Raw genomic sequence first — 27,303 nt, 5'->3', positions numbered from 1 at the left:
GCGACTTATTGGCCAGAGGTTTAATGACTTGGAGACGAAGCACTTTCCCTTCAAGGTAATCGACGATAACTCTCGCCCTAAAGTCCAGGTGGAGTACAAGGGCGAGACGAAGACATTTTATCCCGAGGAGATCTCCGCAATGGTGCTCCTCAAAATGAAGGAGACTGCCGAAGCGTTCCTCGGAATGGTATGTCTGCTGGAAATTCTAGCCTTTTAATGATATTCTTTACGGAATACATTAGCATACCTTGAAAGTGAAAAAGCCTAGTAACTATGGCCCGATCCAGGACGAACGCGGGGGTGATTAATCCAAAATAAGTTCGTTAAAGCTCAATAATGTATTTAATATAACAAAATCATAGAAAACCCTCAGTTTTCTTTTCAATATTTGATACAATAAGAAACAAAACATTTGATTTTTTACCATTGAAGTAATATTATTCAGTGTTGGTTTTCAGTTGAATTTGGAAACTTTTTATTTGAGATATTCCAATATATTTGTGAGTGAATAATTATATAATTGATTTTGATCAGTTTCGATTATGAAATAATGATAATTTTGAATATATTGCATAGTCAATTACCTGTGATGTATGCAGATGGAGATTTTTCTATTCTCTGATGAAGAACGCAACTCCTTTCTTGGCTCCAAGCATAACAGCGCGTTTTCGGCAGCAAAACACACTAAATTATCCCAAGGAAAGTTGATTTATTTTTCAACAATCTTAAAAATGTTCTCGCCTGTCGATGTAGTGTAGCCGGTTAGCTCCGGGTAGCTAGACGTTAGCGTCCGGGATGCCACGTTTCCGTAAAACACAGCGTCTGCACTCTCTGTGCACTTTGTTTTTCACTAGCACAACCAGTTTGTCGGTCTTATTTGGTATAGAGTACACATTTACCATGATTACGGAAGGTACCCAAGACTTGTAATGCCGCTAAAAATAAAACTCGCGCATGCGCAGACGACTGGCAATAAATAGCCTTTTGTTTGAAATGGTACTTCGTCTCTATCTTGCGGTGGAATGTTTTTATGATTATATTTTTAAGTGAAAAAAACGGAGTTTTTGTGACCCAACCGTAACACCATAGTGGGTTCAAGAAAACCGTAGTACTTGGCAGGTATGCATTAGAAAATTTCTGTTAAACTACCTTTGGAAAAATGCTTTGAGGACGTCTGTTTTGACGTTTTCAGTGTTTGTTTTGCAGACTGTAAACGACGCGGTAGTGACCGTCCCCGCTTACTTCAACGACTCTCAGCGCCAGTCCACCAGAGACGCTGGAACCATCGCCGGGCTCAATGTCTTGAACATCATCAATGAACCCACAGCGGCAGCCCTGGCATATTGCCTGGATAATAAGGTGTCTGACTGGTTGGGTATCCTCGTCATGGAGTCTTCATTATTCATTTTAATGCATTCATTTATCAATTTTTTTAAATGAAACTTTGGTGCAGAAGCTGAAAAATATTTGTTGCTCGGGAGGAAGGACTAACTATTATCCATGGACCACGTACATCCCTGTCAAGCTTTTGAATCCAGCTCGCCAAATGTTAGATATATACTGTAGTTGGAAAATATTTTAAAGCAGATCTAATAAGTCAGAGGGCCGCACGGTGGATCAGTGGTTCGCACTTACTGGGAGCAGTTCTTAGGTCATGGGATCAAATCCAGCTACCAACCTTCCTGTCTGGAGTTTGCATGTCAATTGGCGAGTAAGTTGTCTGTCTCTGTGCCCTGTGACTGGCTGGCAACCGGTTCAGGGTGTCCCATGCCCACTGCCCGACGTTATCTGGACATTTTTTCACCCGTGCAAAACATATCACAATAAGTGTCTAAAATAAATACAAATAAATACATTACAAAAAATGTAGTTGCAAATACATATTACACATATGTTAGACATATTTACAAAGAAAGACTGCAGTTTTCAAAGCTTTAATAATGATAATGTAACTTTCATCCCAAACGGTTCCTGTGACAGGGCAGTTAATAAAAAAACTGTCATATAGACGTCGTCCCACACTCCTGCAGCCTCACTCTCGCTGTCATTGGTCTAAATCGTACCTTTTGTACTCGAGCGCCGCTGGCGGCCGTTAGAAAAATTACATAAATTGGCCGCATCACTGTTATAAGTCTGGAATTTACGGTATTGCCATCATTGAATCCGTTTTAACTAGGTCAATCACAGTCATAGTCCAGAATTTACGATACCTACAATTTTCCATCAGACGTTTTTTTTTTTTTTCAGTCACATCAGTCACTATGACGTAATGATTTCAGGCCGATATTCGGGTGGGTTTGGGATAGAACTGCGCGGTTAACAGAGATCTAATTCCTGTATATGCGACGTAGTGCGATTGTGTAATTGCGGGACACTGTGTTTTCTTTTTGGTTTCCTTTCGTTTTCCGAGGATTTTTTTTTTCTACCTTTGTCTTTTGATTTATGGAGTGTTTGGCCAACCCAAACTGTCCCAGTTGGGCACTAGCCAATAAATGCGATGCAAAGTTTGCAAGCATGCTATGTCACACGCTTACCGTGTCAGCAGACAGCAACCCTAACAAATCTCCCCAAAGGAGGACACTCGAGGTTAGAGCATGCAAGCAAATCACTTTGATTAAGTACTAACAAAAGACATAACTAACATGGACTTTTCTTTTTAAAACGATTATAGCATCGAAATTGCAGTACGGGTCTAAAAAAATCCCGATTCGTTTTATTCCCAAAATCGTTCAGCCTTTTCTTGTTGGGGATTAAGTCTCTGGCTTGTATGTTCAGGCAATGCTGTAATTTTTGGTGTAAATGATTTATTGTAGGGTGCAATTCCCCCACACAACTGGCAAGGTGCCATTTAAATAATGCATTTGTAAGTCTGGAGAATACAGTCAATAAAGTCTGTTTTGTTTACTTACGATTGCAGGTCATTCAGGAAAGAAACATCCTCGTTTTCGACCTTGGTGGCGGCACCTTGGACGTGTCCGTCTTGGTCGCCGAAGACAGCATTATCGAGGTCAAGGCAACTGCTGGCAACACCCGCCTGGGAGGCGAGGACTTCAACAACCGCCTGGTCAATTACTTGATCTACGAATTCGAGCGCAAGCACAACAAGGACATAAGGAGCAGCAAGCAGGCGGTGCGCCGCCTCCACACAGCGTGCGAGCGAGCCAAGCGCACCCTGTCGACCAGCATTCTGGCCAGCGTGGAGATCGACTCGCTGTTCGAAGGCATCGACTTTTACACCTCCGTCGACCGATCCACCTTTGATGAGATCAACAAGGACCTCTTCCGCGACACCCTGGAACCGGTGTTGAAGGCGCTTAATGAAGCCCATTTGCGAAAAGATGCCATCCATGAGGTTGTCCTGGTGGGTGGGTCCACTCACATCCCCCAGGTCCAGAGGTTGCTGCAGGACTTCTTTGAAGGGAAGGAGCTCAACAAGAGCATCAATCCTGATGAAGCTGTTGCATACGGCGCAGGTATGAGTTCTCACAGCAAAGAGCGGTTGAAGCCAAGTTAAAAAAAAAAAAAAAAACGTCTAACGCACATACATCAAAGTCGAGGTTTTTTACGGCCGTTGAGATCATCTTGATACATCATTGCAGGGATACGCTTAGGGGTTTGAACCTGCCCTCAAGAAGATGCTGAGTGAAGCATGAGAAATCATGAACCGCTTTTAGCCAATTACCTGCCGTTTTAAATATATCAACAAAGTCACATGCTACTCCAAACCAACCAATGCAGCAGTAAATGCTGACCATCATTTATCAAACGTTTGTGGAAACGCCCATTCTGGCTGCACGAATAACTGTAATCAATATTGGGAATAGTGCCTGTAGTTAACTTTGATCTGCATTTATATAGCGCTTTTCAAGTCAATGACTTCCCAAAGCACTTTACAATGTGCTCCACATTTCCCAATTGCAACCTTGCAGCCATGTAAGGTGCTAACCTGCTTATTGGGGATATTAGGGGTTCAGTGTCTTACCCAAGGACACTTCAACATGTAACAGCCGGGATTCGAACTGGGATCCCTTGATCCCAAGACGCTGGTTTTGACAACCCTAACGTTTGCTTTGGTGTTCCAGCCCTGCAGGCTGCCATCCTTAACGGCGACGAGTCGAACGCCATCCAAGACCTACTGCTGCTGGATGTGGCCCCCTTCTCTCTCGGCATCGAGATTGCCGGCAGCGTGATGACCTCGCTCATTCGGAGGAACACCTCCATCCCTACCAAGCAAGAACAAATTTTCTCGACCTACGTTGACAACCAGCCCAGCATGCTCATTCAGGTACACACAGGTCCCGTTGAAAGTAATACAACGAAAAAAATGTATATTTCCAAAGTTAAGGGTGGGAAAAATATATATCCACTATTGTCTGCTGCAACAACAAAGAAATTTAACCTCTGCTTTACTCCACTTCCCGTCAGCCCACGTTTGCTCCGCCCCTTCTTTTTTATTTTCTCGTAGAAAACATCACAATAAGTCTCTAAAATAAATACATTACAAAAATATACAGTTGCAAATGCATATTATACATGGTTATGCATATTTACAAAGAAAGACGGTGCACGGAGAGAATTTTCAAAGTTTTAATAATAATAATATAACTTTCATCCCAAACCGTGCCTGTGAAAGGTACCACAATGCTACTCCTAACACACTCGCAACGCATAAAGCATAGCTGCTGTTAAAATAAGCCGTACCGCAATTGCGAGATTCATGGTAAACTGTCCTCGTCTTTCTCCTCATAACTGTTGCCATCAAAGGCGTCTTACTCATAATCGGAACTGTCCTGTGTCATACGGACAATTTGAACATGAGGATGCAGTCTACCTATATAAATTGTCCGCTTCACTGAATAAGCCGCAGGGCTAAACATTTGGGAAAAAAGTAGCGGCGGCATATGGTCCGGAATTTATTGTGTGTGTGTGTGTGTAGCCGTCACGAATGGCAGCAGCTCCCGTGTTATTTTCAATTGTTCTCAGCTCAGGGATGCTGCTGGAAATGTGAATTTCCCTTCGGGGATGAATAAAGTATCTATCTATGTATGTATGTACCAGTGTATATATACATACACACACATGTATAGTATTATGATGCCAATGGCATTCCTCCAACCTATTTTACTCTAGTCTTTTTTATTATATATTCTTTCTTTTTAAACTATTCTATATAATTACCTTGTATTATACACTACAATATTCTTTTTATTCTTTTAATCTATTATTATTATTATTGCGAGTTCGCGTGTCAAATGATTTCTTGTACAGATCATGACGGTTATCATATCACAGAAAAATCTCCAACGGCATACATCGCGGGTAATTGGCTATGCAATTTATTCAAAATTATTTCATATCGAAACCGATCAAAATCAAGTATACAATTATTCACTCACAAATATATTGGAATATCTCAAATAAAACGTTTCCAAATTAAACTGAAAACCAACCCTAGACCCAACACTGAATAATATTACTTCAATGATAAAAAAATGTTTTCTTGTTTCTTATTGTATCTCATCTCATCTCATTAGCCGTACCGCTTATCCTCATTAGGGTCGCGGGGGGCTGGAGCCCATCCCAGCAATCATCGGGCAGTGGGCAGGGGACACCCTGAACTGGTTGCCAGGCAATCGCAGGGCACACGTGGACAGACAACTCACTCGCTCATTCACACCTAGGGACAATTTGGACCGGCCAATTCACCTGAAATGCATGTTTTTGGGATGTGGGATGAAACCGGAGTGCCCGGAGGAAACCCACGCAAGCATGGGGAGAACATACAAACTCCACACAGGAAGTCTGGAGCTGGATTTGAACCCACGACAGGTTCCCATGACATGAACTGTGCCGCACAAGCGCTAACCACTGCGTCGCCGTGCTGCTTTTCTTATTGTATCAAATATTGAAAAGAAAACTGAGGGTTTTCTCTGATTTTGTTATATTAAATACATTATTGAGATTTAAAGAACTTTCTTTTGATTATATCCATCAGTATAGTTAAGGTGAATTGACAAAAAACATGAGGTTGTGATTGTGAAAAAAATGTAACATTTGTTACTTCATAGCTGCATTTTAAAGTGTAAGAAATATAAATAATTTATCAATCCATCAATTTTCTGCGCCATTGATACTATCATTGGGCCACCTGGAGCCCATCCCAGCTGACTTCAGGCAGTGGACCAAAGTAAATCGAAATTGGAGGGTTTCTACATGCAGTGCAATAAATTTAGAAAACGGCTGGCTAGCATCATGTGTCATTGAAATGAGCCAAATCTCCAAGGATTAAAACACAACCGTTCCGAATGTAGCCGTTTCCTGCCAGTTGTAGCTCCCGGTCATCTGTTTCATGGATAATGGATCTGGGGTTGCTGAAATGCAGGCTACACAGGGGTAGCTTGTGAGGGTTACTATGTAGCTTGACTGTAGCAGTAGGCTGGTCCGGCAGCACCAGTCGTGCCTTCTCGAACCTGATATAAATCTACGGAGCACCCGCTGTTGATGACAATTTCTTTACACAATTCATGGATATAAATGACTTAAAAGACAATTCAATTCAAAATCCGCAAAGTAGTGAACCAGCAATAACGGAAGTGCGTAGTAGCTAGAGGTCTCTGTATATACTGAAGAGGTTGTACACAAATTCATACTTGTCTCTTATTGTATGTTGAATCCCTTTGCGCCTTATAGTCCAGTGCGCCTTGTTTATGACCTTTTTTGGGGGTGGGGGATGCGCCCTATAATGAAATGCTGAAAATACGGTAACTGAGCGTCTCGCCCTCGCAGGTGTATGAAGGTGAAAGGACCATGTCCAAAGACAACAACATCTTGGGCCAGTACGAGCTGTCCGGGATACCCCCGGCCCCTAAAGGCGTGCCTCAAATCCGTGTGACTTTCAATATCGACGCCAACGGCATCTTGAGCGTGAGCGCCGTTGACGAAAAGGGGAACAACATCACAGTCACAAACAACAGTGGTGGGCTGAGAATTCATTAAGAATTCTTTTATTATTATTATTTTGAATGAATGAAAACTTTATTCAAACATCAAAATAAAACCAGAACAATACCTCGACAACAAAATAATGTTACATAACATGTTCGAAAGGGGGTAGTCAGAAGCAAATGCTTATATTCCCTACCCCTTCATCTTCCCCCAAAAAAACACCACATGTGTCAAACAGGCGGGCCAGATCAGGCCCGCTATGGGATTGAATCCGGCCCGCGAGACAACACTCAGAGAAAGCGGAAGAGAAAAACAAGCTGCAGGTTGAAATAAGTCAACTTGATGTTGCCAAAGCCAGGTTCCTCTCACTAAGACACTGTACTTGTATTTATTTCTCCCCCCCCCCCCCCCTCTTTCTCTCTCTTCCACCCCTTTTCTCCCACTCTTTCACTCCCTGTGTCTCTTTTTCTCTTCCATTGTTGCTCTTTGTATCTTTCTGTCTTTTTAACTTCATTTGCTCTAACTTCCTTTTTTCTTTTCTCCTTCTCTCTTACTACCCTTCGCGCTTTCTTTTCTCTTTTCTCTCCTGTCTTTCTATTTCTGTTTGGATTTCTTTCTTCCTCTCCCTTTCTTTTCCCCCTTTTTCACGACTTGTCTTTTTTTTCTCACGCTCTCTCCCTCTCTTTTCTTTCTTTGTCCTGCCCTCTCTCCTTTTCCCTCCCTCTTTCTCTTACGTCTTTATCTCTCTTTTTCTTTCTCCTTAATCCACTAGTCCGGCCCCCGACAGAATGTTTGTTCTATCGTGTGGCCCCAGAGTTCAAATGAGTTTGACACCCCTGAAATACACCAATGATATAACAACAATTGTAATGGCATTAATAATAAAAGTTATCATATAAGAATAGCAACAATAACACAAAGTTAACGAGAGTCACTATTCCCAATCTCCCGCACCACTAATACCCCACCCTCCTCATCTCTGTATTCCGCCAGGATTGTTCCTTTGAATCTAAACCTAAACAAGTGAATAGTTGGACACGGTTTGATCTCGTCTTGCAAACTGTTCCAAAGCTTGACTCCATACACAGTCACACACATACTTTTCCTGGTGGTTCTCACCTTTGGGATTATGAATCCACTACAGCCCCTTAAATTATAATTTCCCTCTTTCCGAATGAATTATTTATGGATGTTTTCTGGCACTATGTTTTTGTTGACCTTAAATAGCAGTTGCGCAGTGAAAAAAATTACTCAATCATCTAATTTTCATAATTTGGAAATGAAATGATCTGCATTTAGATAGCGCTTTTCAAGTCAATGACTTCCCAAAGCGCTTTACAATGTGCTCCACATTTCCCAATAGCGGCCTTGCAGCCATGTAAGGCGCTAACCTGCTTATTGGGGGTATTAGGGGTTCAGTGTCTTACCCAAGGACACTTCGACATGTAACACGAGCGCTCTACCTCCTGAGCTACTGCTGCCCCCAGCTACTGCAGGAATAAAAAAATGTACACCTCAACAAATGAGTAATCTTGTTGAATATATTTATTCGTGAATTGTCTCTCTTGGTAATTATTGAGAACAGTTAATAGAGCAAGATTTAATTCACACGCCACACTAGGTTAAAGCATTTGGCAAAAGGGCCAGGTGGAAAGAAAACATTTGGTTTTTCGTATTTACCGTTCAAGTCTGGAATCCGAAACATCCGCAATTGACCCTTTGCACACACGAGACACAACCCCATGACGGACGGCAATAAACCGTAGTAAAAGGTGGGTGTGGACAGTAAGCGGTAGACTACAACAACAAAAAAAGTTGGACTATTCAACACCATTGGCAATGTAGACTCAAATGAATATTCTGCAGATGTCAGATGAAGTGGCTAGCCTTGTGGGACAGCACAAAAAGCGCTATTTAGAGAAATCGAGGATAGGATTAGCCATGCTAGCTACAGAGTGATACAGTCTTCCTCCTGACGTATTCACACATCTAACTGAATCCCCCAGTATGCTTGACTTCAGTCCACACCATCTGTACCACAATATTATAAACGGAGGATCCACATACACCAAAGCTGATCTAAAAGTCTGGATGCGTACCAATTCTCCGTAGCTGGTACGCCTTTTGTTAAAATGCACCCCCGGCGTTAAATGTCGCAAATATTACTGAAACGACTCCAAATTTTAGGGGAATGTAATTGAACCGTAAAACACGGGGAATTTGCACCTCGTATAGAAATTGCTTTTGAGCATGTTGAAAATATTTACTTTGGACGTTTTATCTTCTGAACATTCTTTTCCTGTGTTATCCGTTGATAATTTCACAGTTCATCTCGGCGTGATAAGCTTTATGGTGGAGCACATAACGGTGTCAATACATGTGATATATGGAGGATTACTGTTTGAAATCCCCGGTTAATCACAACAAAATAAGCTAATTTACGTAGTAAGAATTTTCAATGGTAAGACACTACCGTAGCTAGTTAGCACCAGCTAACTAATTATTCTTAAAGTGACTTGAACATACCTAACATATTGCTTGGACGTCAAACGATTATTTGGGCTTATTTTTCAACATACCATTCAGGAGAAAGCATTTTTTTTTTTTAAAAAACAAGAAAATTGAGATGTCTGTTTTTGGAATTGTAACAACTATCTATCTACCGAATCTGGTCATATCCCTCGAGAGGGGAGACAGACAGCCAGACAAACACACACAAAAAGGAAAAAGTAGCATAAAACAAAGAAATTGACCATGGCCAACCCAAATGCCCAAACACTCAAACAAGTTAGGCACCTAAGTTGGTCATGCTTTCATCCCTCTGGATGAAACGGGACACAAGAAAGCGGCCATGTCACTCGGGTCAGGGTGACACAACACACTCTGTTCAACAGAAGGCCCCAACAGCTTTCACTGGTTTACCCCTGCCGCATCATACAGGTGCCCTGCCCGTCCCTTAGAATGCGTCCAAACATCCCATTCTCCACTCATTCCGATCCCCTACAAGAGCTCTAGCTTCCACTATATTTAGACCTTTTTCCTGCAGTGCACTCATAACACCATCAATCCACGTCAATCGCAGCCTTCCTCTTGGTCTCCTTCCGTTTACTTGTGCTCTGTAGATCCTCTCCAACATTTGCTCCTCATCCATCCTCTCCATGTGTCCAAACCAACCAAGTAAAATCGTAACAGTATGCATTATTTTATAAACGACTATGCTGACATTTACAAGAACACCTTTTTTGGGGGGTCTAAACAAAACCATTAATGATATTTAATGCCCTGAAAAATGAATTATGTCCCTTTTTAAGCACTGAATTGGATAATATACATTAAACAACTTAAAATTCCATACAGGTAGCTCAGAAGTAATTTTCTATAAATCAAACAACTTGAAATAATACAAATAAATGATAAAAATATCAATGTAACAACATAATTTAAAAATGTAGCCCGTTATGTTAATTGAATGTTGGGACACTAGTTATATTAGTTTAGCAGCCAAATCAAACGCCTGAGAGCCTTTTGTGCTAACTGGCAGGGTTGGGTAGGGTTACTTTAACTGGATTACTCTCACTTACTTTTGGATTACTCCAATACCAAATATGCAAATAAAAGACAAAAAAAACTAAATATGAATAAAAGGATGACTCACAACACGTGGTAAGCTTTCTCTCCTGGCTTTGATCTCTTTGATCACCGGCAAAACTAACATAAATTGCGACAGAAACAATTTGAAAATAAATCCAAGCCTGCACAAAATTTAGTAATCCAAAAGTAATTGAAAGTAATCCAGTTAAAGTAACCCTACCCAACCCTGCTAACTGGTTATTGAAAATTAGCTACTTCAAAAAGGTTGTAGACCCCTGTTCTAGATGGACATGTTGTATATGTCTACCTCTTGGTACTAACTTGTTGAGTTTGCATGTTCGACGTCAGCTTTTTTTTTACAATTTACTGCCCTTTAGCAGCCGGAGTTAGCGTTTTTTGTTTGTTTTTGTCATTAAAAAAATATGAATATGAAAGTTTTGATAGAAATGACCTAAGACCTTATCCAATGGACTGCGTCCGGCCCACGGGAAGTATATTCAACATGCCTGACCTTGACTTTTCCCCCCCAGATCGCTTAAGCAAAGAAGACATCGAGCGCTTGGTGCATGAAGCCGAGCAATTCAATGCCGCCGAGAGCCAAAGTGGTCGCTAAGAACAACCTGGAGTAATAATATAATATAACAAATCATCGATGTGAGTACTGTATTATATCTGATTTTAAAACTCATTTGGGGATTTGGTCTGTTTACTCGCCATTACTATACCTTTAAATAGTACATCATCTGAACAACACGAGTTATATTAGTCTAAATTGGATGACGATTGTTAGGAATGAAACTATTCAAATGTAGCGTTTACCAAATTGTTCGAATTAGTTATCTGACTCCATTAACCAAACACAAACTTCATTCTCCTAACAATGCATGCTCGTTTCTTTCTGGGAAAAGATGGAATAAAAAGAGCCGACATTTTCACACGGGGGCAGATTTATTTTCTTAAAGAATTTAACTAAGTGAATTCCATCGAATTTAGCCGAATTATTGTCGAATTAGTCTAATTAGTCTTCTTCGAGCCTCCCTCTCATTCTCGATCTGATCTCCCGTGTCGTCTTCTGTATTCTGCCCACGTCTTTTCAAAAGCCCCCAATGGGGCCAGCTGACTCCTCCCCTGGGCGTGCTGACTCAGGTGCCAGCTTCACCACCTCCTCGCCGAAGGCGCCGCCATGTCTAAAGGAAACTCATATCAGCAAAGCGCTTCCCAAAACTATGCCGACGTCCTTGTGCGTCTGGCCTTCTCCCGTCAGCACTCACAGGAATTCTGTTATCAAAAGACGTCTGATGCATTCCAGACAGCCTAACCTTCTAATGTACCTTGAAGAAAAACCGTCAGTGAATCTCTCTACTGCATCAAACTGAGTACATGTACTTACTTTGTAGTTAATTTTATAATATCCGTTATAGTCAAATGTATAAAATCTTTCACGATGCAGTTTTTTGTTTCATTAAAGTCCCGTCTCCTTTACTATGCTTTGTCATTGCCTCTCATAAGTAGTGGAATTGGGATTCAATGGTTAGCATTCATCAGGGATCTAGATTCCTTATTTTGCCATAAAAAATGCGTCAGATATATCCGGTTGTCTTTCAAATGTACCAACTTTTCTTGCGAGTGAGCATGAGACCGTAGAAATCTAGACTGTCCAAAAATTCTATGGGGGGAAAACTGGAACGTCACTGTTAAATGATTAGAATCACCTTCGGTGACTTTGATCGGATCTATTTTCTGTGCCCAGTCTACCAAGAAAGAAGAGTTCGAACACCAAAAGAAGGAACTGGAAAATATCTGCAATCCCATCATGACCGCTTTGTACCAGTAAACTGGCGAAAAACCCTAACCTCTGGTCTTACCATTGAAGAGGTGGAGTAAAAGCCTGAGCTAGTCCAGGCTCTCAAGTGCCTTGAAAACCATAACTGCTTCTATTGAATTTCTCACTCCTGTGAATTTCGAGGTACTTTGGGGTCTTTGCACACAAACTGTGGCATTGCATTTTAAATTCTATTCTCTTTTTTTACCACTGAACTCTGTCGTAATCAAATTCTACAGAAGCAGTGTTGTCATAGTCCGTTTTCAAGCCATTTTTAGAACTATTGTACCATTATTGACAACTATTTACGATTGTAGTCCCTTGCTACAGTGCATCATGGGTTTCAAACTATCATTACATGATTTCATAAAATAAACAAAGTCTTGCTCCGGGTATAGTTGATGCGTGACGCTAGAGCTAATTTCTTTAGCTGTTGAGGCTTAACATCGTGGCCAATATAAAATAAACTGCACTTTGTGGCTGTGTTCCAATATCCCTGGCAGACTATTGCTGAGAGAAATCTTTATTTTTTTAAACTTTTCACGGGATCCCAAGTTAGTTTGGGACTCGAATGATGGCTTAAAATGCGTTTGGGCAGAGTTTACCGTTATGAAGCTATAGTGAAGGGCCAACTGTTTGCTATGTATTTCTTAAGGTTAGTGTTATTGGGGATTATGTTTGGGTTCGGGGTGTTACGGTTTAGGGATTGGGGCTAGAATTAGAAGAGAAGGGTTAGAGTTTTGGGATTGGGGGTTGTTGGAGTTTGGATTTATGCCATAGGGCTATGTTTAGAGGGCTAAGACAAGTGTTATATATATGTAGTGTTTATGGCATTATTTGGTAGGGTTTGAAGTTGAGGGTACGGGGTTAGGTTATAGGATTAGGGAATGCTTAAGTTAATGGCGCAGGTTTAGGGTTATGGTTCGGACTGGGGTCTGGAACATATTGCTACATATGGCTGAGATAAAAATTCATCAAAGGCAAATTACCACTATGCTGTTACTATTTAGTTATGTGTATAGCCAAAATCAGTACATGCGAGGAAAAAGAGACATTGAGAGACTAAATGGTTTGGTCTCAACTACATATTACAATCAGGGTGTCACATCAACAGTCCCTAAGGACTGTTGATGTGACACCTTTATATGAAAACTTACAGTACACAATGTATGTTCACTGTTGAGATACTTTAATAAAAACCCACAGAACAAACGTATTAACCCCAAAATGCCAGGCACGCACCCAGACCAATTTAATTAGGTGAGTGGTAGGATAGGCGGAGCAATTCACACTGGGCCACACTCCCTTCGCTCTTCCCAGCTCCGTTTGCGCCAAAGGTAAATACGTGGGTATCCTTGTTTGCAGTATTTTGTGACATTCTCACAAAATAACTTTGTTTGCACCCTGTTTTGAAACCATTATTTTGGACAAAAATGACAGTGAGCCTCAACAGTAAGCAAATGCGGGTGACATATTTGAATTGGTATATTTATATCGATACGGGACACAAATCATGAAATGTCACACAGTGGAATAAAATGCCTTGAAGAATAAGATTTTGTCTGGAGAGTGTTTTTTTTTAATTCTCAACGAATTTCGGCTGGAAAAAAAAAAAATCATATTTATATATATTGATTTTATGGTTCTTAAGTCAAAAATGTTCCTGACTTGTGGGTTCGAGTCAAGGGACCGTGTTTAAAAAAGGTACTGTAAATTCCGGACTATAGAACGCACCTTATTATAAGCCGCACCCACCACAATTTAAGAGGATAGCCGCTTTCGTACTTACTCTAGCCGCACCTGCATATATGCCCACATTAAAACATGTGACATAATCACAAAATTGACCCAAACCCTACTTTGAGTCCCGCGATTTTAACTGGGGGGGGATTTTGTAGAGGTTTATTGTTCTATATTCTTTATCAATTATCCGTTATCGGTCAAATCATAATACACTACAAAGCCAAGAGGCCGAGACACTTGCCTCCAGCCAAGAGGCTGAGTCAAGGTCCTAGCCGCGATCAGTGCGAATGCACTGTTCCCGGAGTACTCAGTTCAACAGGGGTTTTTAAGGGTTATTGTTCTATCTTCGTTATTCATTATCCATTATCCGTTATCGGTCAGTTCATTAAACGCTACAAAGCGTAGGAGCCGGGACACTTACTCTCAGCCAAAAGGCTAAGCTAAGGTCCTAGCCCTAAAGCCTTGTTGCGATCATTGCGAATGCACCGTTCCCGGAGGTACTGCAATACCGGGCCGATGCGTGGAGTGGACAGAGCAAGCTCTTATTCCATCTCCGGAATGCAAAAATCAAAAGGCCAAGATGGCCAAGCTAAGGACTTAGCATCAGGCCAAGCTAAGAACATAGCATCAAAGCCTTGCTGCCAAGCTAATACGAAGTAGACCATCCAAATCAACAGCCAGCAACCACATAAAGTACTCAGTTGCAAATCCACAGCCAGCGAAAAAACGGAAAATGATACCGGTTCTTAACATTGTTTGCAGACCTGCAGAGTCCGGGTCCCGTTAAAAGTAATCCAAGGGAAAAAAGTGTATATTTCCAAAGGTAAGGGTGGAAAAATATACATCCACTATTATCTGCTGTGTCCACAAACACTCACCTTTACCGGTCCCCACTTCCTGTCATTCCCCGCCTCTGTTACGCCCCTTCTTTTTAATTGGTCACTGCAAGACTTATCAGAATAAATGTCTAAAATTAATACACTACAAAAATATACAGTTGCAAATACATATTATACATGGTTACACATATTTACAAAGAAAGACGGTACACCGAGAGTTTTCAAAGCTTTAATAATAATATTATAACTTTCATCCCAAACCGTGCCTGTGAATGGTAGCAAAACGCTACTAGCAACACTCGCAGCACAGTGAACCGGTCTGTTAAAAAAAACACACCATACTTGCAGAAACCACGGTAAACCGTCCTCATCTTCCTCCTTATAACCGACGTCATAAAAGTCGTCTTCCCCAGTATGGGCAAGAGACTTTATCATATAGACGTTCCACGCACCCTTATTCATGGAACTCGCTAGCAACTCAATCGCAAGGTAGTTTGCGTGCAGTAGCTCGGTTTCCTTCTTTATCGGACTGCTCGATTGCGTTTAGCTTGTAAGCTGCGTCATGTGCCTTGAACTCGAGCGCCACTGCCGGCCGTTAGAAAAATGACATAAATTGGCCGCATCACTGAATAAGCCGCAGGGTTGAAAGTTTGGGGGAAAAGTAGCGGCTTATAGTCCGGAATTTACGGTAATTAGTAATAGTTAAAACGAGTGTGAATCGGGTGGCGCCTGTTTAAGGATGATGAAGCCAGCTTAGGGTTGAACATGCATTTGAGGAAGATGGGTCTTTCAAGACACTTCTCCGAAGAAAGACGTTCTTTGATTAAAAAGTTGATTGGAGAGGGAAGAACCTATAAAGCACAGGTGTCAAACAGGCGGCCCGCGGGCCAGATCAAGCCTGCTCAAGGTGTGAATCCGGCCCGCGAGACAACACTCAAAGAAGCGCAAGAGAAAAACAAGCTGCAGGTTGAAATATTCCCACTTGATGTTGCCAAAGCCAGGTGCCTAGGACAAAGACACTGTACTTGTATTTATCTCTCTCGCTCTCTCTATGTCTCTCTCTCTATGTCTCTCTTTCTCTTCCTTTGTTGCTCTTGGTCTTTTTCTCTGTGTCTTTAACTTATTTTGCTCTAACTTCCTTTTTCCTTTTCTTTCTTTTCTCTTTCTCTCTTCCAACTATTTGCGCTTTCCTTTCTCTCTTCTCTCCTGTCTTTCTATTTCTCTTTGAATTTCTTCCTTCCTCTCCCTTTCTTTCCCCCTCTCTCACGACTTTTTATCTTTTGTTATCACGCTCTCTCCCTCTCTTTCTTTCTTTGTCCCGCCCTCTCTCCTTTTCCCACCCTCTTTCGCTTATTTCTTTATTCTCTTTTTCTTTCTCTTTAATCTACAAGTCCGGCCCCTGACAGAATGTTTGTTCTATCGTGTGGTCCCTGAGTTAAAATGAGTTTTGACACCCCTGCTATAAAGAGATGAACAAAATTGTGGTCTTTTTGGCTAAAATGATCTCCAATGCCTGAAAATCGGTTAAAAAAAAGACACATGGAAGAAAATGGAAGACGACTATCAAAATGGACTGGAGAATAACCAGAATGTCAAAGGCTCAGCCAAAGATTAGCTCCAGGACGATTAAACACAGTCTGCAGTCATTTTCAAGGATCCCACACAAAGTCCCTCTGTTAAAAAAAAGAGTTTACAATTCGCCAAAGAACACATCAAATGGCCTAAAGAAAGATTGAGGAAAATGTTGTTGACTGATGAAATTAAAATTGTCCTTTTGGGGTCTAGGGGCCACAGAATGTGTGTGAGACGACTCCCACACTTAAATCTCAGTACATATTGAAGACTGTAAAGCATGGTGGTGCAAGTATCATGGTCTGGGCCCCTTTATTGCATACCAGGGATAATGGATCAGTTGGTGTGTGTCAAGATACTTGAAAAGGTTATGTTGCCTTGTGCTAAGTAGGACAAGCCCTTGAATAGCGTGTTTTAACAAGACAATGACCCCAAACACCAGTAGACGATTAAAGTCTTGGTTCCAAACCAATTAAATTCTCAGATCTCAATCCAATCGAGAACTTGTAGGTTGATATCAAAAATGCTGTTTTGAAGCAAAACCAAGAAAAGTAAATACATTGGGAAATGTTAAGCAATCTTGGAGTAAAGTTGGCTGACTCTATGCCACAAAGACGTTAACCAGTTATAGAAAACTGGTCATGCAACAAAATATTAGGATTGCTAAATCCCACTTTTTTGGGAAATACAAAATACTTTTTTTTTGAACACATAGCTTTGAACTATTTGACCAATTGCACAGCCTTTGGACTGTGCCTATTATAAATGCGGGCTCTTGTTTGTTTTCTGAGAATCTACTCCACCGACTGGTAACAAAAAAATATGTATTAAAAACCAGGTATCTTCTGGTTTGTCACATTGCACTGCTATTATTTAAAACAGCTTCCAGTTGCTTCACCTTTTCGCAGCCTTCCTTTCCAGTTAGCTTTCTGTAGTCAGCATGTTTTGTTGGGCATATATTCTTTGAAAACAGCCACAGCCTCTTGGCAAATTAGGCAGGCACAATTGTTTCGCATTCCGGTGAAAAATAATCCAATTACCACTTGTCCTGCAAGCGGCGGTCCTCATAATCGACTTTCCTTTTTGTATTTGAATTGATGTGGGCTAAAATTCTTACAGAAAGCCAAGGGCAAAGTGGACAAAGGGCTACTGCTATCATGTGGTGAAATGGGGATTTTTTTTTTAATTTACAGTTTAAATTACAGTTTATCTGAAGGTTGATAAATGTATTTTCTTATTTTTTAGGTAAACAACATGGTAGCCATACAAGTGCTCTTAGAGATTTATTGATCTTGTTCATAAATATTCATGAAAAAGCTTTTTCGGGAATCTGGTCAGCGGGAGTTTGCATTCCTGGGGCATTCGTGCATGCGATAGGCACACATGTAGAAAATACCTGCAGGGAAAAAAAACACATTTTTATTATTGTATTAAAATTAGAGGACTTAATCGGATATTTTAAACGTTTTTAACAAATAAAAACCCAAAAAGTTGGTGTGCAAAATTATTCAGCCCCTTTATTTTCAGTGCGGCAAACTCTGTCCAGTAGTTCAGTGAAGATGGCTGAGTGATTCAATGTTGATCTAAATGACTAACGATGATAAATGGAATCCGCCTGTGTGTAATCAAGTCTCTGTATAAATGCACCTGCACTGTGATATTCTCAGAGGTATGTTAAAAGCGCAGAGAGCATCATGGAAGCGGCGGTCCTCATAATCAACTTTCCTTTTTGTATTTGAATTAATGTGGGCTAAAATTCTTACAGAGAGCCAAGGGCAAAGTGGACAAAGGGCTACTGCTATCATGTGGTGAAATGGGGATTTTTTTTTTTAATTTACAGTTTATCTGAAGGTTGATAAATGTATTTTCTTATTTTTTAGGTAAACAACATGGTAGCCAGACAAGTGCTCTTAGAGATTTATTGATCTTGTTCATAAATATTCATGAAAGTTTCTTCGGGAATCTGGTCAGCGGGAGTTTGCATTCCTGGGGCATTCGTGCATGCGATAGGCACACATGTAGAAAATACCTGCAGGGAAAAAAAACACATTTTTATTATTATATTAAAACATTTTCAAGGAAAAGAGAAATTGAAAGAGTACCTGAGAAGAAGGTGAGCACCACACCAACCCATCCCATGATGTAAGACCAGGAGAAGCGCCAGTTCCCGTAACGTTTTCCGTAATAATTGACCGTCACGCCCGTGTAAACCGCCATGGCCAGCAGCACGAAGAAACCTACGAACATATAAAAAACGATTTTTTTTCTCCCTTCGATGCGGGGGTCAGCAACAAGCGGCTCTTTGGCGCTCCCTAGTGCCGCAAAACCTTTCCTAATATTTTCCATTGTACGTATTGTTAGGAATTATTCAAATATATCGTTTACCAAATTGTTGGAATTAGTTATCTGACTCACAGCCTACATTCACCCAACAAAGATGAACAAGAATAGACATTTTCACACGGAGGCCGATTTAATTTCATTAAAAATTCAACTAAGTGTACTCCATCGAAAATGGCCGAATTAGTGTCGTCGGAGTCTCTGGGAAGCCTCTCTGAAATCTTCCAGCCTTCCCCTCTCGGCCCACGCCTCTCTGCAAGATGGTGTGCCGGCTCCTCCCATGGGCGTGCCAATGAAGCCCAACCTGGGCGTCGCGATGTCTGGAAAACTCAAAAGTAACACCGAGCGTTTCTACGTCATCGGGGCCTTGTTCTCAAAACATCGCCTGCCGTCTTCCGTCAGAGTCCTGTTATCAACAGAATTTGACAAAATATTCTGCATTTGGAAAGGCGCGACCTGTCATTGAACTATAGCCTACTCAGAGAAAATCTTCATTGCACTCAATAAATGCAACTTGTATTCAACCATATAAAATCCTTTATATTCAAAGTTATAAAATCCTTTAGTATATACAATTTGTATGAACAGTATTTCTGGGGTCTCAAACGCTCGGCCCCGGGAGGCAATCGTGGACCCCAGGATATTGATGTTTACCATGTTTTGTGTATTGTTACCCAATGCTAAATCTATGGGACCCTTGTCATCCTAGGAGGGGGATTACTATTTGTGAGGCCCCTTCTCAAGGTTACTTATTGCGGTTTTTGAGTTTTTCCTTCCCCTCATGTTGGTTTTAGATCAGGGAATCATGTAATAATAGTCTGTAATAATAGTCTCTTTTACTAATTGAATACTGAGATTTCTAACAGCATAGTATCTTTCCCAGAATCTGAAGGGTTTGGTTGAAGTGGAAGAAAATTAAAAACTGAGAATTATTTTTCGTCCCAATAAAAGTTTTCGGACTCACAGGAAATAAAGAAAAGAATCCCGGCTGCAAAGGTCTTGTCGAAGCCGTCGAAGGAGGAATAATGGATAAAGGCCATTACGCCGATGACGATTCCAATGAAGCAAGCCAGCAGGGAAAGGATCATGAAGGCCCGAGTGGCGTCCCAGTACGCTGTCACCAAACAAAAAGAAAAGGAAAAAATGGAGAGATCAAAATTAGAGAACAACTTATGAAAAAATTGAATGATTTTGAAATAAATACCGTATTTTCCGCACTATAAGGCGCACCGGGTTATAGGGCGCACCCCGAAAAAATAGTTTTTGGTCCTATATTTGACATACATAAGGCGCACCTTATTATAAGGCGCTACAATGGGAACGTGGACAAAACAGTCAGATAGTTCAGTCCAACTGATTACCCCCTTGACATTCCCAAAGCTTGCAAAGACGCAAATACGTGTCGTAGACACGTGCGGATGCGGTGTCCGTACGATGTCACTCAAATGCATCGTTCCAAATATCATTCGGAAGGTTAAAGTCTTGGGATTCAAGAAATGCCAACCATTCCTTAGTTTCTATTTTCTTTTTCGCTCGCAACTTTACTGTGCATATGACAATAAACAATTGGAATTGAGTTTCATTTAAAAATAGACACTCCATTCCATCCATTATCTGCACCGCTTATCACAGAAACATCGAGTTCAGTCCGAAACAAGATACAGGGAAAATATATAGCCGGAGTAGCTCACCGAAGTCGTTGTGTTCAATAATAATGTGCAACCGTGGTCCTCTTATATCCGTGGTTGTAGTAAATCCAGGAGAATAAAATATTTACAAATACAGAAAAGTAAAAAATGCTTTCTGTATGCCGTCAACCACGTGCTATACGCATTCATCTTTTTCGGCCAATTGCAGGCTTTGTTTTGCCGCTTCAGCCTATGCCAGCCTGTAAATGATAAAAAGGATCCGCCCCTTGACCTCCGAATAACTTTAGCCAATAGTGATCGGGAGTAACGGAAAACATGGAACGGCAAAAATGATGTTGGCACGCTGTTTGGATTTATTTTCTTTTTTTTCTGTCGCATTTTATGTTCGTTTTGCCGTAGATCAAAGAGATCAAAGCCAGGAGAGAAAGCTTACCACGTGTTGTGAGTCATCATTTTATTCATATTTAGTTTCTTTTGTCTTTTATTAGCATATTTGGTATTGGAGTCATCCAAAAGTAATTGATGCTAATTTCCAACCCCTATTTAACTTGCATTCTAACTTTGCAAGATTGCGCGGTGTTCTAAAGCTACTGAAATCCACTGGCAGCAGGTTGTCCGTCGGAAAACGAAATGGATGACCCAATCAGCAGTAGCAAGACAAGACGTTCTCTAATTCCGATCTCCAGTGTATCTAGTTTAGAAACAATGCCGCCAGCCGACTCCACCCACAGAAGGGAAAGCGACTGGTCAGATGATTACTAATCATCTAATCTACAGTGGCTTGCGAAACTATTTGGCCCCCTTTAAGTTTGTGACGTTTGGACGTACAAAATAAGTTTGTGTTGTATGGTGGGGTGAATATCACAAAGAGGGGCTGAAAATATACCAAATACCACACCACGGTAAGGCGGGGGCGCCATATCCAGAGGGTCTACTGGACGAAAACTAGGACATAAAAAATGGAGTTGCAGGCACCGATAAACATGTATCGATATTTTCAAAGCCGTACGATATCAGATCGATACCATATCGGGTATCGGCACTCCCCCGTTTTGAAATCAAGGGGCGTGTTATGTGTTTTATGAGAAATTGTCTTACCGATACTGTCGGTGTGTGTCATACACTTTCCGGGTACGCAGTATCGCCAAAGGCCCTGGTGCATGTAGTTGCTGGAGTGGCGATACTGCATCCAATAATCGGTTGCCGTGGAGACGATTAAAAGGATATTGCCCACTCCGGCGCAAAACAGGCCGCCTCCCATGAAGCTGTACATTCTGAAAATAAGACAAATAAATATAGAGCAGGGGTGAGTCCCAAGTAGCTCGCTGAGTAGCTCACGTACCGGTCCTGAAAGTAACCCACCAGTGGGTCATTGTAAATTTCTGGGACATTTGATTTCTAACTGGCATGATGGTTTAGTAGCTGACTGAGCCTATTTGAACCCTAATAATTACAACCTGATAGATAGATAGATAGATAGATAGATAGATAGATAGATAGATAGATAGATAGATAGATAGATAGATAGATAGATAGATAGATAGATAGATAGATAGATAGATAGATAGATAGATAGATAGATAAAATGATGAATGAATGGATGGTAAAAGGATAGATAGATAGATAGATAGATAGATAGATAGATAGATAGATAGATAGATAGATAGATAGATAGATAGATAGATAGATAGATAGATAGATAGATAAAAGGATAGATGAATGGATGGTAAAAGGATAGATAGATAGATGAATGGATGGTAAAAGGATAGATAGATAGATAGATAGATAGATAGATAGATAGATAGATAGATAGATAGATAGATAGATAGATAGATAGATAGATAGATAAAAGGATAGATGAATGGATAGTAAAAGGATAGATAGATCGATAGATAGATAGATAGATAGATAAAAGGATAGATGAATGGATGGTAAAAGGATAGATAGATAGATGAATGGATGGTAAAAGGATAGATAGATAGATAGATAGATAGATAGATAGATAGATAGATAGATAGATAGATAGATAGATAGATAGATAGATAAAAGGATAGATGAATGGATAGTAAAAGGATAGATAGATCGATAGATAGATAGATAGATAGATAGATAGATAGATAGATGAAAGGATATATGAATGGATGGTAAAAAGATAGATAGATAGATAGATAGATAGATAGATAGATGAAAGGATATATGAATGGATGGTAAAAAGATAGATAGATAGATAGATAGATAGATAGATAGATAGATAGATAGATAGATAGATAGATAGATAGATAGATAGATAGATAGATAGATAGATAAAAGGATAGATGAATGGATGGTAAAAGGATAGATAGATAGATAGATAGATAGATAGATAGATAGATGGATAAAAGGATAGATGAATGAATGGTAAAAGGATAGATAGATAGATAGATAGATAGATAGATAGATAGATAGAGAGCGAGAGATAGATAGATAGATAGATAGATAGATAGATAGATAGATGGATACTTTATTCATCCCCGTAGGGAAATTCACACTTCCAGCAGTATCCTTTTGTTGTTTACTAACAGATTAACAGGATGGCCTCGGGGTGCTGTGTTGTAGTTTAGCCACAGCGGAGTGGATGACGTCACACGCTAGGCCAAAAGTCCCTGCAGCAGATGGAAATCTTTGTGCCCAGGGTTCCCGTAGATAGCGAGTCCATCTCCTCTCCGCTTCCCGCAGGCTTTTGTTTCTCTGTCTGCCCTAACAGCGCTGAAGCCGGGTAGCTCCACGTTAGCGTCCGGGATGCTCGACGTGAGCCACTTTTCCGTAAAACACAGCAAACTGCACTCCCTGTACGCTTTGATGTTTTTCACCTGCACAGCCAGTTTGTCGGTCTTATTTGGTAGAGAGTTCACATTTACCATGATTACGGACGGTACCGAAGACTTAAAACGCCGCTAGCCGTTAGCCTTAGCTCCAGCTCTGCATCCACGATAGGGCCCCCTCATCACGTCAACATTGTTGGGATATGATATAATGAAATTGTGTTAAAAATGTCGGAGAAAATTGTTAAAACGTCATAGTGTCAGATATAACGAAATTGTGAACATGCTTAAGTGCTGTTAAAATTGTCGAGAAAAATTGTTCAAACCTCACATTGTTTATTTGCTGTTAATAGTGTCAATAAAATTGTTCTAACCAAAAACGAGAATTCTTCAGGGCAAGGAGTTGATTCCTCGAATAGACGCATTTTTGTGCGTTAAAACCCATACCCATAGGATAGAAAGTCATCCAAAGTGTAGTTGTCAAACGGGACAAAAAACACCGAAAATAGAAGCAGACAATTAAAACAATAAATCAAAAAAAGAGTGAAATAACAGAGCTGCTGGAAAGGCTGCCGCTCGCGGCCGCGCCTATAATGTCATCTGGTATTAAAATATAGTAATAACATATTAATAACATAATACATTTTTAATTTAGATCCCGTGGTCCTGTGGTGGGGGCCCCTCTCCTTCTGGGAGGTGGGAGAATAAGCTAGGAGGGAGCGAGGGGACTTTGGATCCTCTCCTCTCTATCTCTACTCCCTAAGAGACAGCAAGAAACGGGGGCGGGGGACCGAGAGGTCTTGCAAACCCTAGGTATAGGGTCACTAAATGAGAGAGGATGTGGAAGTAAAGCGGCTGAGTGGAAGAAAGTTGCGATGGGAAGGATAATGACTAAAATGAAGGTGGATGTGTTAGCCTTGAGTGAAATAAAGATGAAAGTAAAGAGTGAATGTCAGTTTGGAGGTATGTATGGTATAAAGCACAGGTGTCAAACATGCGGCCCGCGGGCCAGATCAGGCCCGCTAAGGGATTGAATCCGGCCCGCGAGACAGCACTCAGAGAAGCGCAAGAGGAAAACAAGCTGCAGGTTGAAATATGTCAACTTGATGTTGCCAAAGTCAGGTGCCTCAAACAAAGACACTGTACTTGTATTTATTTCTCTCTCTCTCTTTTCTCTCCCTCTCTTTCTTTCTCTCTTTCTTTCTTTCTTTCTCTCTTTTTTCTTTTTTGTTTCTGTCTTTCTGTCTTTCTTGGTTTCTGTCGTTCTTTCTTTCCTTCTTGCTTTCTTTCTTTCTTTTGTTGTTTCTGTCTTTCTATCTTTCTTTGTTTCTGTCTTTCTTTCTTTCCTTCTTTCTCTATGTCTTTCTTTCTTTCCTTCTTTCTTTCTTTCTTTCTTTTTTCTCTTTTCCACCCCTTTTCTCCCACTCTGTCTCTGTCTCTTTCACTCTGTGTGTCTCTCTTTTTCTGTTCCTTTGTTGCTCTTTGTCTCTTTCTCTCTCTGTGTCTTTTAACCTCTTTTGCTCTAACATCCTTTTTTCCTTTTCTCTCTTTTCTTTTTCTCTCTTCCTACCTTTCGCGCTTTCTTTTCTCTTTTCTCTCCTTCTATTTTTCTAGTTCTCTTTGGATTTCTTTCTTCCTCTCCCTTTATTTTCCCCCTCTCTCACGACATTTTATCTTTTGTTTTCCATGCTCTCTCCCTCTCTCTTTTTCTTTCTTTGACCCGCCCTCTCTCCTTTTCCCTCCCTCTTTCTCTTATTTTTTTATCTCTTTTTCTTTCTCTTCAATCTACTCGTCCGGCCCCCGAGAGAATGTTTGTTCTATCGTGCGGCCCCCGAGTTCAAATGAGTTTGACACCCCTGGTATAAAGTCTGGAGTTACTGCTGGACATGCTAGAGAAGGAGTGGCTGTGCATGTGAGCGAGAAAGACAAGGAAAAATTGGTGGAGTGGAAAGAGATAAAGACTTTAAAGAAAAGAAAATGAAAAAAGACAATCAGGATAAAAGGAAGAAAAATATATCGCAAACTGTAGTTATAGGGTCAGAAAATGTGAGAGGATGTGGAAGTAAAGCGACTTAGTGGAAGAAAGAGAAGATAGGAACGATGATGACTTAGAAATGCATATAGAAGATAATCAAGAAATATACCTTTAAATCTCAATATGAAATACAATTGATATTGCATTTTTCAAAATTCGGATTCTTGATTGTGAAAAGGAAACGATACAGGTATCAGTTACCATTGAGAGTATTGATATCCTATCGATACCTTGAAAAGCATCAATACAGACTTTTGATATCGGTATCGGGAAAAAAGGATCGTCTGTCACGTGATGAAAATTAAAACATATTATCATGAGACAAAAAATGGAAAATATTTCTTTTAGGTCTTAAAATTGTATATTTTTAAAGGGACAGTGCATACTTTTTGATCACACCATCCTTTTTAAAGAAAATAAAATATCCATCAATTTAAGCAATAATGTTTTTTGTTTTTTTTATAAAAAAAAGGTTTTGGGTGGAACTAATTAAACTATATGTTAAATATTTTCATCCCAGAACGAATTAAATAAAAAAAAGAGAAAAAAATAAACTTATCTTAAAGTAAAAGAAAAATTCGTCATGAGGAAAAAATAATGAAGGGAAATTAAAAAGAAAATCAGAAAAATCTATGGGTAAAATATTATTCATTTTTTGTAAAGACGCTTTGAAAAACTGCATTTGTAAATTGTAAAAAAAAACGTAACATTTAAAATAAAATAAGAAATTAAGGAAATAGAGTACAAATCAAACTTATTTCAAGAAAAAGAAAAATCAACAGAGACAAAAATGTGAGAAAAATCTACAGAAAAAAAATAAAATTCTATATGCAATCCTAATACAATTTTTTGTAAAAATAAGAGGAAAATCCATTATTTAAAGAAAAAAAAACTGTCAACATTCAAGAAAAATCCATTATTCCCTCAAGCGAAAAAAGTAAAACACTGGTGAAACTAAGTTGAAGCTATGTTAGGGTTAGGGTTAGTAAGCACTAAAAAATATAAAATAGAACATATAAAATAAAATATAAAATTAAGTAAATTCAATATATTTAGTAAAACAACCTGAAGAACCAAATAACTCTAAAAATTCTCTACAAATTGATACTACATTGATTATTCCCATACCCAAAAAAAAAACGGCCGTTTTCCATTGACCGTACAGTATTTATTTCATTTAATTTTCGAACGTACCCTTATTTTTTTTACGTAAGTTTTTACGTAAATCCGTTCGTTATTATTTCACATTATCATTTTCCCTTTGCCCTCACCTGGCGCGCGCGCGTTTTCCTTCCTTCCCCGAGGCGAAGTGGCGGAGCCGACGCGCGTGCGCGAAGCGCACGGGTCCGCAATGGTTTTCTTTGCGCGACCAATCGGATGGCGCCGCGTGCACGCGCCTGTACCCCTCTATTGTAAAGTGGGCAGAGGGGTGGGTGATTTACGGGGGGAATCTGCTGAAAACACAAAAATTGTCAATGGCGGAAAGTGCTGAGAGGGCGCTCGCCTAACAAAAGCTAAACTAAAAAAGAACTTCCCGAACAATTGACGAGCACCCGACAAAATGCCCCAACAATTATTATATCGTATAACAATAAAACTCCATTAGGTGTTTCGGCCAAGTTTGTCATTAAAGTTTGAGAAAAAATGAGGGCTTCAAATCCGTTTTTTTTTTTTGTTAAAAGAAGAGAGAGAAAGGTAAAAGAGAGAGAAAGAAACATAGAAAAGGAGAAAAAAAACGAGAGAGCAGAGGTGTGAGAAAGAAAGAGTAAGAGAGAGAGAGAGAGCGAGAGAGAGAACGAAAGAATGAAAGAAAGAAAGAAAGAAAGAAAGAAAAAAAGAAAGAGAGAGAGAGGGAATTAACACAAGCAAATATGGACAGAGGAAAAAAAACGCAAGAAAAGGAAAAAAAAGGGGAAAGCAGGAAAGAGAGGAAGAAAAAAGATATAGAAAAGGATAAAGGGAGAAA

At 40.1% G+C, this 27,303-nt stretch overlaps 2 protein-coding genes and 1 pseudogene across 3 annotated transcripts; 1 reads left to right on the top strand and 2 right to left on the bottom strand.

Moving 5' to 3' along the window:
- Window positions 1-8: 8 nt before the first annotated feature.
- On the top strand, window positions 9-12,755 carry hspa8b (heat shock protein family A (Hsp70) member 8b). Its single transcript, XM_088345452.1, has 7 exons — window positions 9-187; window positions 1,207-1,359; window positions 2,918-3,473; window positions 4,083-4,285; window positions 6,787-6,976; window positions 11,067-11,190; window positions 12,287-12,755. Exons 1-6 carry the CDS (start codon window positions 140-142, stop codon window positions 11,147-11,149), a joined length of 1,233 nt encoding a protein of 410 aa, XP_088201578.1. The 5' UTR covers window positions 9-139; the 3' UTR covers window positions 11,150-11,190; window positions 12,287-12,755.
- Window positions 12,756-14,576: 1,821 nt separating this feature from the next.
- LOC148358838 (U2 spliceosomal RNA) lies at window positions 14,577-14,746 on the bottom strand (annotated as a pseudogene).
- Window positions 14,747-17,770: 3,024 nt separating this feature from the next.
- On the bottom strand, window positions 17,771-26,750 carry lim2.3 (lens intrinsic membrane protein 2.3). Of its 2 annotated transcripts, none has more exons than XM_088345524.1 (5): window positions 26,609-26,750; window positions 21,600-21,775; window positions 19,817-19,966; window positions 18,615-18,749; window positions 17,771-17,908 (listed from the first exon to the last, which is right to left on the bottom strand). In XM_088345524.1, exons 2-5 carry the CDS (start codon window positions 21,772-21,774, stop codon window positions 17,847-17,849), a joined length of 522 nt encoding a protein of 173 aa, XP_088201650.1. In that variant the 5' UTR covers window position 21,775; window positions 26,609-26,750; the 3' UTR covers window positions 17,771-17,846. The 2 variants fall into 2 exon arrangements, with proteins under 2 accessions (XP_088201650.1, XP_088201649.1); XM_088345523.1 differs by lacking the exon at window positions 17,771-17,908 and adding an exon at window positions 18,414-18,541.
- Window positions 26,751-27,303: the final 553 nt, after the last annotated feature.

Source organism: Urocampus carinirostris, chromosome 10, assembly GCF_059441175.1.
Source record: "Urocampus carinirostris isolate Australia breed hairy pipefish chromosome 10, RoL_Ucar_1.0, whole genome shotgun sequence".
In the NCBI taxonomy this organism is placed as follows: domain Eukaryota; kingdom Metazoa; phylum Chordata; class Actinopteri; order Syngnathiformes; family Syngnathidae; genus Urocampus; species Urocampus carinirostris.
This window is presented reverse-complemented; position numbering and strand designations above follow the sequence as displayed.